The sequence below is a fragment of the Passer domesticus genome, chromosome 7 (assembly GCF_036417665.1).
Source record: "Passer domesticus isolate bPasDom1 chromosome 7, bPasDom1.hap1, whole genome shotgun sequence".
Classification (NCBI taxonomy): domain Eukaryota; kingdom Metazoa; phylum Chordata; class Aves; order Passeriformes; family Passeridae; genus Passer; species Passer domesticus.
Genome location: NC_087480.1, coordinates 18,526,601 through 18,538,704, shown reverse-complemented (window position 1 = coordinate 18,538,704; position 12,104 = coordinate 18,526,601). Strand labels below are relative to the sequence as shown.

At 53.3% G+C, this 12,104-nt stretch overlaps 1 protein-coding gene across 1 annotated transcript; it reads left to right on the top strand.

The window, feature by feature from the left end:
- The first annotated feature begins 2,445 nt into the window (after positions 1-2,445).
- On the top strand, positions 2,446-12,104 carry LOC135304646 (uncharacterized). The gene is made up of 9 exons (XM_064427271.1): positions 2,446-2,673; positions 3,571-3,684; positions 4,758-6,434; positions 7,021-7,120; positions 7,755-7,903; positions 8,054-8,166; positions 8,670-8,759; positions 9,742-9,864; positions 10,381-12,104. Exons 1-9 carry the CDS (start codon positions 2,613-2,615, stop codon positions 10,561-10,563), a joined length of 2,610 nt encoding a protein of 869 aa, XP_064283341.1. The 5' UTR covers positions 2,446-2,612; the 3' UTR covers positions 10,564-12,104.

Genomic DNA, 12,104 nt, shown 5'->3' with positions numbered 1-12,104 from the left:
GCTGGCTTTTGCATCCTGAGTTTAGAAATGAATGAAGTCATAGAGTTGGAGGTGACCCCACAATGTCCAACTCCCAGCCCTGCACAGGCACCCTGTGCCTGAGAGAGTTGTCCAAGCACTTATATCTCTGGAATAATGGGATTCTTCATCAACAGCACCATCTCTCCATTTATTTAATTCCAGGGAGCTGGCACTGGGAATTGCTGGAGCCCTGAGCTCTGGAGGGGTCCCTGGAGCCGGATTCAGTGTCTGGAGTTCGTTCCTCCCACCCTGGCTCTGCTCTTATGGAGATGATCCTGTACCTCTCTATTTCAGCCCAGCCCTGGTGAAATAACTGCGCCCTGTGGAGGCTGAGAGAACAAAAAACTCCCACAACATGGCTGCAGGGTGTTTTTCAGGGGTTATTTATAAGACATGTTCCTTGGGGCTCTGTCATTTTTGGGAGAGACGTGAAGCACATCCTGTGGGTGATGAATTCGTGGCTTGGCAGGGTGCTCAGTCAGGGCAGGCCTGAGGAGGAGGCTCACTGCTGATGCTTGGGACATTTATGGCATGTTTCTCCCAAAATGAGGGATTTCAGGCAGCCAGCTGCTACCTGAACAAGCAGGAACAAGAAATGTGTGACAGAGGCCTTGCAGTCCCACTAGCCCAGCCCAGACTGTGCCTCGCAGTTACTTTTATTGCCCAGAACAGGAATTAAATTGAGATATGCATAAAAAACACCCAAAGCCTTTCCCCTGTTTTCGTTTTGCTATCTAAGGAATCCTAACTATGGTTTAGGGGTGTATTATTTCCTCTTGCATGGAAAAACAGCCCAGTGATGTTGCAAGCTGAACAGGTAGTTTCTCCTTCCTGCAGCTGCTGTGGCAGCAGTCCTGCTAGCCATGGAACAAAGTAGCCAGAGGCTGAGCATTTCCACAGCCTGCCACACCAGTCACCCCTGCGTGTTGTAAAGTGGCTGGGCTGGTTCCCCTCACAGGGGTAATTGGTGCAACTGGACCAACCAGGCTTGTTTCCTCCCCCTGTAAAAACATCTGTCACAATAGACATGTCAGCCCTAAAGATCTCTCTGCAACGAAGAGATGAATGATAAATGACATTTCTCAGCTGATATTCCAGCCTGGATGGCCTTGGCTGTACACATTTTTCAGGGGCTTTGGTATTAACAAGTGGCTTTAATCTGCATTAAGGCTCTAGTGAGGAGGGGTGGGAAGGGACCCTCTTCCTGCAGGGTGAGCACAGTTAGAGATACCAGGAAAGTTTGGGAGCAGTGAAGGGGATGCAGCTGGATCCAGCTGCCATCGTGCTGCAGCTGGCTCAGGGGCAGGAGGAGCAGGGTCCCGGTGAGCAGAGGGCCTGATGCTCTGGGGTTCTTCTGGGTGCTGTCACAGCTCCAACACCCCTTGGGTGATCCCACAGGCCTGACTGAGCTCAGCCAGTGCAGCTCCCAGCCCCATTCCCAGCCGCTCTCCTGTCTTCCTGCCCTGGCTGTGGAACAAGATTTATGGGGGATCACAGAGCAGGATCTGCTGAGGGGAACATCAGAGCTGGCTGCTGGAGGAGCTCTGCAGAGCCATCCCTGGGCAGCCCAGGAGTGTCAGTGCAAAGCTCTGCATGCTGTTCTGCACATTTTACCTTGTCAGGAGAGTGGGAATTGCTTTAACTGGAGCTGAGTCCCCCAGGGGAACAGTCCCTGCACTGGCCCATCCCCACAAACAACACAACAGAGGAAACAAGCTCTGTCAGCTCTCACAGAATAGTTCTCTGACAGTTCCCACCCGAGCCACAACTCAACACGATCCCCAGGCCAGTGCTTTCTGCAGCCTCCCCTCCATCCATAAACACCTTTGTGCCCTGACCACCACTCCCCATGGGGAGCAGCAGGAAGCGGCCCACAGGTCCTTCATGTCCCCTTTGGGACACAGTTCTGGCAGTGCTGGACACTCACTCCTGGCCTGAAAAGCCAGTGAGGCTCCCCTGGGCTGGAGGAGCTGGATGTGGAGTGACAGATGGACAGAAGTCCCCTTTAAGGGAATGGCACTGAGTCTGCCCTGGGTTTGCCCAGCTCAGGGGGCTGGTGCCAGGCATTCAGAGCTGAGACAGGGACAAACAGCAGGCCCGTGGCCAGCGTGAGGAGAAACAAGTGGTCCCCAAGGAGCTGCTGGGCTTGCAGAGGGCTTGTTTGCTCCATCAAGGTGGATGCTTGCAAAAACCTTCATTTTAACCAGTGTAATTTCCTCACTGGCAGGAGCAAAAAAAAAAAAAAAAAAAAAAAAAAAAAAAAAAAAAAAAAAGGCAGCAACAGCAATAAACTTTTAGCCTTATTTTTCAAGTGTCTTTTTGAACAAGGGTTAATCAACAGTAAAATTAAGAGGCCCCTGGAGGGAGCTACCAGCAGCCCACGCTGACTCACAGCCCCAAATTTACTGCAGCCAGAACTTCATTTGCATTTCCTCCCGCATGCAGAGAAGAGCAGGAACAGAAGAGGTTTGTAGGGAAAAGGGGTGGAGAGCAGGGAGGACCGGCGGCAGCGGCGATGGTTTGGTTATAAAGAGCATGGGAGGAAAGAGAGGCAGCAGTGCAGCCCTCGGCCGGGGCTGCGGCGCGCAGGGATGGGCGACAGCGGGGCTGAGTCACTGCATTCCTGCATCGGGCTCCTGGGCATTTCCGCAGGTAGGGACCGCTCCTGGCATCCTGGCACGGGACACGGGCTTGGGACGAGCTTTCCGGGACACCCTCCTTTTCCGAGGGGGCTAAGGAGGCTGTTTATCCGCAGGCTTCTCTGCCTGGGGTGAGCTTTCCTATCCGGAGATCCCTGCGCCTGCTTCGGCGGCCAACAAAATATTTGTGTTGGCTTCCAAGGGCTGGCCTGAAGTTTTGTACTCGTTCCACCATGGGTGGGAAGCAAATCCAAACTTTTTCATAGTCACTGTAGTAAATCATCTCGGTTTGGATGCAGTTTCCTCCCCTTTCCTTTTCCAGCCCTTCTCCCTGCAGCTCTGTTTTCTGTGTTCACTCCCTTTCCCTTGCTCCTCCTTTGTGTTCCACCTTCCCAGATTTTTTCAGCTGGTTTTCCATCAGTACAAGGCGGGAGCAATCAGCTGCAGGGTGTGTGTGTCGGTCTGCCTTCTGTATAACTGGAATTGTGGATTTTTACCTTTATCTGGCAACAAGGGAGCACTTTCTGACTCTTTCATACATTCCCAGAATGGTTTGGAAGGGACCTTAAAGATGATCCAGTTCCATTCTCTGCCATGGGCAGGGACACCTTCCCCTCGACACAGCTGCTCCAAGCCCCAATATCCAACATGACCTTGATGGGATGGGGCACCACATCCTCTCTTGGCAACCCCAAGTGACTAATCCCCAACTTTTTCAAACCAGGCACCCAGAAAGCAGTGAGACCTTGGGCACAACTGAGTCACACTCCCCCAGCTCCTTAGGCTTTCCTATTTGCAGATCTTGCACTGTTATTTTCCCTCTATTCCCTGCTCTGTCCATCCTGATCCTCCCCTGGTTTTTGGGCCGGGTTTACAGGCTCTGTGTGCTTCCCTCCTCCATGTCCCACAGGATCTCTCCTGCTGGCCGTGCATTTCTACAGCTCTCCCCGAGCGACCCCGCTGATCCCCAGCACGGCTCTCGGGGTCCTGCTGCTGGTTGTGTCAGCTCTCCTGGCCTATGCAGGTAAGACTGGGGCTGCCAGCCCCCGAGCCTCCCTCCCATGGCTTTGCACATCCAGCTCTTTGCACATCCAGCTCAAAACAGGACACACACCACGGCAGCCTCGCTGGACCACTCATCCCTTCTCCCAGAGGAGTGTGCTGTCCAGAGCAGATGGGACTGCCCCTGGATCCCTGGAAGTGTCCAAGGCCAGGCTGGATGAGGCTTGGAGGGCCCTGGGACAGTGCAAGGTGTCCCTGCCCATGGAGGGGTGGAATGGGATGCGCTTTGAGTTCTCTCCCAACCCAAACCATTCCATGGCTCTGTGTCAGCACAGCAAATTTTCCCACTATAGGCAATTTGTTTTAAACAAATGCTCTACCAGGATCTTGGAGTTTTAACACACTGAATACACACGTCTCTCCCAGGCTTCTGAGAGTGCTTTCAGCAGGCATGGATTGAAATGTCCATGGGTAAATGCCAAGAGACAGTGCCTCTACTTATCTGAGAGAAAAATATCACTGCCTAGGACATAACCCACACTTTCTAGAATGAATGTTGAATTATTTATCCTTTGTAACTCATAGCAACATGAAATCACAGAATCGTCAAATCACAGAATTGTTCAGGTTGGAAAAGAGCTTGAAGATTGTCAAATCCATCAACCAGCACCACCACCATGGTCACCATTAAGCCATGTCCTCAGGTGCCACATCTGTCTGTCTCTAAACACTTCCAGGGATGGGGAGTCCACCACTGCCCTGGGCAGCTGTGCCAGGGCTGGACAACTCTTCCCATGAGAAATTTTCCCTGATACTCAATCTAAACCTCCCCTGGCACAACTTGAGGCCATTTCCTCTTGTCCTGACTCTTGTTCCCTGGGAGAAGAGCCTGACCCCTCACTACAACCTCCTTCCAGGTAGTTGTAGAGCGGGATAAGGTTCCCCTGAGCATCCTTTTCTCCAGGACAAATCCACCATCAGGCAGGACCTGTGCTGATCCTTGCCCCGTGGTGATCCTGCTTCCCCCCTTTCCTAGCTCCCGCTTCCCACACCCTGCTGTCCAAAACCACAGCCCTGTCTCCATTTGTTCCGCAGGGATCCGGAGGAGCCTCAGGAACGCCTCCCTGCTGGTGTCGCTGTGCCTGACCCTGTCAGCCCTCTGGAGTGGCTATGGAGTGATCCTCATCCTGGCAGGGCAGGGAGTGCTGTCGGGCCCGGGGGATGCCCGCGATGCCCTGCTGCCAGGCCTGGCCACCTTCGCCCTGGCCCTGCTCCTGCTGGCCGTGGTGGGCTTCCTCTGCGGAGAGCCCCTCCTGGGGCTGGTGGCTGCCGCCGTGTCCCTGGCCAGTGCCCACGAGGTGGCCCTGCACTGCAGCTCCTCGCTCGGGCCCTCGGCCGTGGCGTGCAGCCACCTCAGTGTCTGCTTGCTCGGGGGCTACTTTGCTCTGGGGAGGATCCTCTGCCTCCTGAGCAAAGGGAACCTTGCCCTCCCTGGCACGGATCTCGCTGAGAAAAAGGCGCAGGAGCAGGGCCGGGGCAGCACCAACCCCTTTGCAGCCCCCGGGCTGCTCCTGAACATGCTGTCAGCCAGTGTCTTCTGCTGCAGGCTCCTGGGGGTCACCCACAGACTCTTCCTGGGCCACGTGCCCTGGCTGTGGGCAGCTGGCACCTACCAGATTGGCATCTGTGTGCTGTCCTACCGTGCCATGGACGTTCTCATGGCCACAGCCTTTGGCTTCACTTCCATCCTCAAATTCGCTGCAGGTTACTGCCTCCTGTACCCCACCTGGCAGCCAGAGGAGCCGTCTCTCCCCACCCCATTCCTGGTGGTTTTCTCCATTCTTTTTGCCATCTTGGCTCTTTTCCTCTCCCTTCAGAGCCCTGTGGATGGCCTGTACTTGCTGGTTTTTGTCACCTACTGCATTGCCTTGGCTTGCAGCCCCAGGGGTTTTTTTGCAGGTGGCCCCCAAGGCGTGGCCGTGGCTATTTTTGTGGCCTCAGCCTTGGTGGCTCTGATTCACCTGTACAATGTGAGGGCCAGGACCAAGATCCCAACAGGGAAGGGTGCTGTGAAGGCCCTCCTTGCTCGCAGCAGCCTCCTGAAGCTCCGGGAGGGGCCAGACCTTCACGCTCCCTACCTGGGCTATTCCAAGTACGCCGATGCAGAAGTCCTTACCTATGCCTGCAGTGTCCTGGCTTCTTTTGCTCTAACAGCCACAGGAGACCCCCAGGCTCCTCTTGCCACTGTTGTCATTCCATGGGTGGTGGTAGCTGGTGGGATCCTGAAGCTCCTTGGTGGCTCAGTGGCCTTTGCCCGGGGTAAAACCCTGGAGAGCAGTGCCTTCATCCTCTACTCTGTCATGTGGATCATCTGGGGCCTGACAAGGTACGGTGACCTCTGTGGCACTGCCAGAAGCTTCCACGCAGCCGTGGGCATCATTTCCTTCATGCTCTTCAACAGCTTCATTGTCTTCTGCTCACTCTTCTTAAACATGGCCTGGTTCTTCTACTCCCTCACGTTCATGCTCGTCGCTGTCAGCTTCCTGCTGGATGCCATCCATGCTCTTCCCACTGGATACGACATCGCTGCCACCCTCATCTTTGGGCTGGTCAGCTTTTACTGCTTCCTGGCTGCCCTGGCCAGCAGCACCTTTGAGGGCTGCTGCTTGCCCATGGGGAGGCCCATGGTGCGGCTCAGTGGTGTCGGGGCAGGAACGACCAAGTGCCTCCACCTGCCTGCCAGGAAAGCTTCCTCAGTCAAGAGAATTGCAGGTAAGGGGAAAACAGAGGGCAGGATGTGCAGATGGAGGGGAAATTCTGGGAGGATTTGTAGCAGAACACTCTTAAAAGGACGTTATCCCAATCAGAGAACCACAGACTGGTTTGAGTGGGAAAGGACCTTAGAGCCCATCTTGTTCCATGGGCAGGGACACCTTCCACTAGACCAGGTTGCTCCAATCCCCGTCCAACCTGGCCTTGATGTGGAAACTTGGATGATGTGGTGATATTTTGATAACATGGGCCAAGTTGCAGAAGTAATGAGCTGAGTAGAGCAGCAAATTCCCTGCTATGTCTCCTGCATCATTTCCCTGTGTCCTCATCTGCCCTGAGACCCAGGAATCCTCCAATACCACCCAAAGCTTTGCAGAGAGAGAGCAGAGCCAATGCTTTGTCCTTGCCCTCTCCACTCCAGCCCAGAACCCCCCTAAATGCCAGGTACCCCCTTGGAGGAATGCTGGGAAAATGCACTGCCAGAGTGGGACAAGGAGAGGAGAGCACCACATTGTGTGGGAATGTCATGGGAATTACACCCCTCCCCTGTCACTCAAGGGCTCGTGCCCTGGTCCTGTGCCCACAGATATCCTGAGGAACGGTGGCACCTGTGGCATCCCCACGGACACCGTGTACGTGCTGGTGGCCGCCTGCAGCCGGCCTGACGCCGTGGAGAAAGCTCACCGGTGAGTCCTGGCTCCTGGGCTGGGCTCAGGAACCTTCTGGAACTCGGAGCTGCTGCTGAGTGCTGGCTACAGCTCCTGCTGAGAGCAAGGCAGCTCAGCCTCGGTGGGAACAGCATTGGGGGGAGAAGATCCAGGTGAAGAAAGGAGGGAATTGAGCTGTGGTTGTGTTCTGGGACACTGAAGGCTGATGGAGCTGGGTGACTTGAACACCACAAGAAACCCAGACCAGTGGCAAATGGGGCAGGGGGTTATTGTTCTTACTTGGAGGTATGTGTTGCCACAACAAAACTCCTCTGGTGACAACAGACTCTTGCTGTAAGCTGGAGCCCCTCATATTGGTGGGGTTTCCTCAGGACTTGGGCTGTTGGGGCTTTACCCATCAGTACACAAGAAGTTAAAGCCTTGATTTGGAAATAGACATTCCTGATTGGGAGTAGCCATTAAAGTTCCTTCCCATCCAGTCAGTTGTTGAACAGTCCTACTTCTTCTCCAGACCTGACTGGGTTGCCAGACTGGTGACCCGGGACACAGCCTGCACACCTTCTCTTAGCTCTAGACCTCTCCAACAATTTCCTTTCCTTGGATTTAAATCCTCTTCTTACTTTCAGCATCACCTTTTCTTCCCTTGTTCCAGGTCCAAGCGCCAGGCTCAGGATCGCCCCATGTCCCTCTGGATTTCCAGCCTAAAGCAACTGGAGCCTGCCAAACATTTGTTTACTCCCCTCCTCTGGGACTTCATGGAGGCTGCCTGGCCATCTCCCATTAGCTTGGTCATTCCCAGAGGTGAGGAAATGCTGTTAATTCCAAGCTCTCTGGAAAGCTTTGGAATTCCCAAAACTGTGAACCTCTGCAACGCCACATGTTCCGTAGGGATATTCCTGTTACAACTTGTTGTGTAAACCTCTAAGTCCTGAGTGACTCTGCTTGGTGCAGGTGAATGGGTGGATTTCCTGGGAATGAAGGACTCTGCCAAGTACGTTGGGACCCCTCAGAGTGTGGCCATCCGCATTCCCGACTGCTCTGTCACCACACACCTCATCGACCTGGTGAGTCTGGGCACCTCCGCCCCGGTGACCTGACCCCTTCTCTGAGAAGGGCTGGGGCCTGCAGGGGGGACTTCATGGCAGCAAAAAGGGCAAAGGAGGTACCACCACGTCAGGAAATCAGGAGAATGCCCTTAACAGACACAGTTTCATTTCCAAGGTAGAACACTGTTGGAAGCAGGGACTTCTCTGAGGCTGAAATAACTTCAGAAGGTGCAGAAAGTGGCCACAGGAGCTGTGATACCCTGAGAGTTCTAGGTCTAGGCAAGTGCTATTGCTGGGAAGCAAGATGTCATTTCATTGCCATCACAACTAAACCCAAATTTGTCAGCACTGGTCACGCAAATGCAGTTTGGTGGGGCTGTGGTTGCTTGCAAAAAAGGTGCCAGTGTGGGTGAGCCACACTGAGCTCTCTTCAGAGTCACAGATGAAGTTCAGAGCTCAAGTTACCTGTTTTATCCCAAAAGTCCTACTCAGAGCTTTGACTCCCATTTTTCTGTCACCAGGTTGGCCCCATTGTGGTCACATCAGCCAACCCAACAGGAGAGGCTGACACGACCCACCACAACCAAGTATATGCCAAGCTGGGAGATAAGGTAACCAAAAGACGTGGGGATGGGAAGGTGCAACCACTTTGTTTCCAGAAGACAAATCAATAGATGGTATCAGGAATCTGGGAAACCCTCTAATTTAAAAAATCTCATGGATGTGCCTCATGCTGATGTCAAAGAGAAAGAAGATTTTGGTGTGAAACCAAAACTCTTCTGCTTTACACAGTGTAGTTATGGCTTGGCAAAGTGAATGGGTTCATATTCTAACACAGGATGATGGGAGCAATAAAAAATTCATTCTTGCTTACAAACAAGCAAATCCTATCGCCTGGTGTGCCAGGGCTCCAGCTGGCACTGGGCTGTGGGAACTCAGGGATTCCCATCTAAGGCTGGGGCTGGGCTAAAACTGGTGCCAAGCTCCAAGATATTCCTGGCTGGTAGGACTTTCATGGAAGTGCTATGGCCATGGCCTTTCATTGGTTTAGGTGGGAGATCAGGACAGGTTCTTCCCTCAAAGGGTGCTGGGCACTGCCTGGGCTCCCTAGTGAGTGGGCATGGCCCCGAGGCTGCCAGAGCTCCAGGAGAGTCTGGAAGGGTGGAATTGTTTGGGTGTCCTGTGCAGAGCCAGGGGCTGGATTGATGGTGCCTATGGATCCTTCCAACTCTGGATGATTCCGTGATTCTAAGATTTCACTGCTGAATTCTGGGGGTTTTATATTTTGTGTCATCGTGGCAGCTTTAAACAAGAGGTGGTGCAAATCTCACACTTCTAACTGCTCAAAAATCAAAACACATTTGGGACTTCTCCAGAGCTCCTCAGCTGCTGTAAAGCTGTGCTGTGCTGACCTGCACCGTGCAGAGCCCTCCCTGTCCTTGCTTTGAGGTTCATTCACTCCAAATCTAGCACTGGTGTCACTGCGGTGGGGCAGGAAGGAGCAGCATTGCCTTTGATGAGAATTATTTACTGTCGGGAGGCAAAACTCCCCCTTTCCAAGGGGAATTTGGTGAGAAAATCTGCTGGTTTTAGGTGGATGCAGTTCTTTGTGGTGGGCCTTCTCCAGAGAACATTGCCTCCACCGTGGTGGACTGCACCAAGATCGACAGTGGGAGCATTGGATTCTTCCGCGTCGGCATCATCCCCAAGTCTCAGGTGAAATTCAGCTGGATTTAATTTCCATTCCCTTCCTCCATTGAATGAGTTTCAACCTGGGGCTTCCTAATTCAGTAAGGAGACCAAGAAGTCTGTGATAGCACGAAGAGTTATCCCAGGCTGGTGTGAGGGACAAGAGCAGAGCTCCATGCTTCTGTCCTGATCCTGCTCTGGAGCACTGGAGCACCTCTGTGGAGCTGGGGAATGGGCAAGGTGGGGCTGATTCATCCATGGAAAGGGCTCTGAGATCCAAGGTCATGGACCTCTATGGGGCAGGCTCTCCACCTTCACCCATCCCAGAGACCTCTGAGCACGGAAATTATTTGTGTCATCCCAAAACTGAGCCAGACACTTGAAAGATAAGATCTTGTGGAAGGTGTCTCTGACCAGCGGGACCTTTAAGGGTCACTTCCAACCTATTATTTCATGATTGTTTAATTATTTCAACAGCTGGAGAAGAAATCAGTGCTCTCCCTTAATTCCTAACCGACTCCCACCTGTGTCTACTCATTCCAGGTGCTGCAGATCCTGGAGCAGGTGCAGAAGAAACACCTGATGGTCCCTAGCAGTGGCCCTTGCCCCACAAAAGGCTGGGAGGAGCTCCAGAGTTGTGGCCATGCTGTGCCCAACGGGGTGGGCAGAGCTGCCTTGGTGGAGCCGGGGTCGGATCCCGATCCCGAGCATCACACCCGCTTCTGACTGCCCAGCTCCGTGCTCTCTGGGACACCGGCTGCTGGGAAACGCCATTTCAGCCAAACTGGGGAATGGGAGAGGCTTCCCAGCTGCAGGGGTGCCTCATTGGTCTTCCTATGGACACTGCTCAAATATCCCCGTGCGGCGCTGCCTGGCAAACCACGGCACCCAGCAGGAACATCTTCCCCTGGGGACACTGCCAGCTTTCCCTGGAGATCAGTCACGGCCAAAGGAGGCTTTCCTTTGGTGATAGGCTGGCCCTGGAGTTACAGAGCTTTATCCCTGACACCGGGAGGGAATTCCTTGGGTTTGGGGCGTGGAGTGAGGCGAAGCGGTGCAGAATTACCTGGTGGGGGAAAAACACTGCATGAAACTTGAATCACAAAGAATCCTTTAGGTGGGAAAAGACCTCTCCAATCCTTGAGTCCAGCCAACCCCCCAGCTCTGCCAATGCCACCGCTGACCCGTGTCCCCAAGTGCCACACCACATGGGGAAGGAGGAGGGGAGATGTGTCCAGGTGCTTTGCTGGTGGATCCAATGGACTTGGCAGTGTCTGGGCTGGGAGCTGGGGGTGTCTCCTGCCGTGCTCTCTCCAGAAGGGAGCTCGCCCGTGTTTGATCCCTCTTGGGAGGTCTTGCCTCTGTTGGGAGAACTCAACACTCCAAACAAATGCTGTGACCTGAGGTGCCATTTCTGTATTCCACACTCAGTGTCAGGGTGGAATTCCCAACTGGAAGACTCCAATATTATATCCTTAAAGGTGCTGGAGCTTTAGGGAAGACCCTCCCTTCCCATGTTAGGAATTTCAGGAGGGCAATCTCCATGTGTTTGAGGATGCCAGGAGCTGGTCTCTTGCTTTACAACCCAACCCTTGCCATCTCATGGCATGTTTCCTCCAGAGTGCAAATTACATAGGAACAGAGGAAGGAATTCCAGCCACTCCAGGCAGTCTTCTCCAGGGGCCCAGCTTGTCTGCAAGCTCCTGAAATACAGAGAAGGAGTTGGAAACCTACTGACCCATGACCTTTCTGGCATCACTGGGACGTGGTGGGATGGCTCCTGGAGTGCAGCAGTGGGAGGATGTGGACCTTTAGGAAGGACAGGCAGTGTGGAGTGGTGGCTGCTGAGCAGGAGGAGTTGGGAAGGAGTCTCAAACCTTCGTGAGGAGTTTTCCTTGGCAAACACTGCAGTTATGGCTTGTTTCATCTCCAAAAACTGCTGGTCTTATTCTTACCTGACTCAGGTGCAAGGTGCTGATCAAACTCCAGCTGAAACCAATCCATTGATCATTGATTTCACCTGAAGCTGTGCTGGAATTTGAGGATAAAAATGGTGCAGTTGGAGGAGCTCAACCTCCATGAACTCTGCCAAAATGGGGTCTCCTCAACTTGTCCTCACAGAGCTGGCTCTCTTCCTGCAGAGAAAATTCCAGAGAATTAAGTGTGTTCAATAATTTTGCTGATCTACTTCCTGTATCACCTTGGAGTTTATTAAAACTGGTTTTTAGGAAGCAATAAAATATTTTCAATAAACAGATCTCACACGG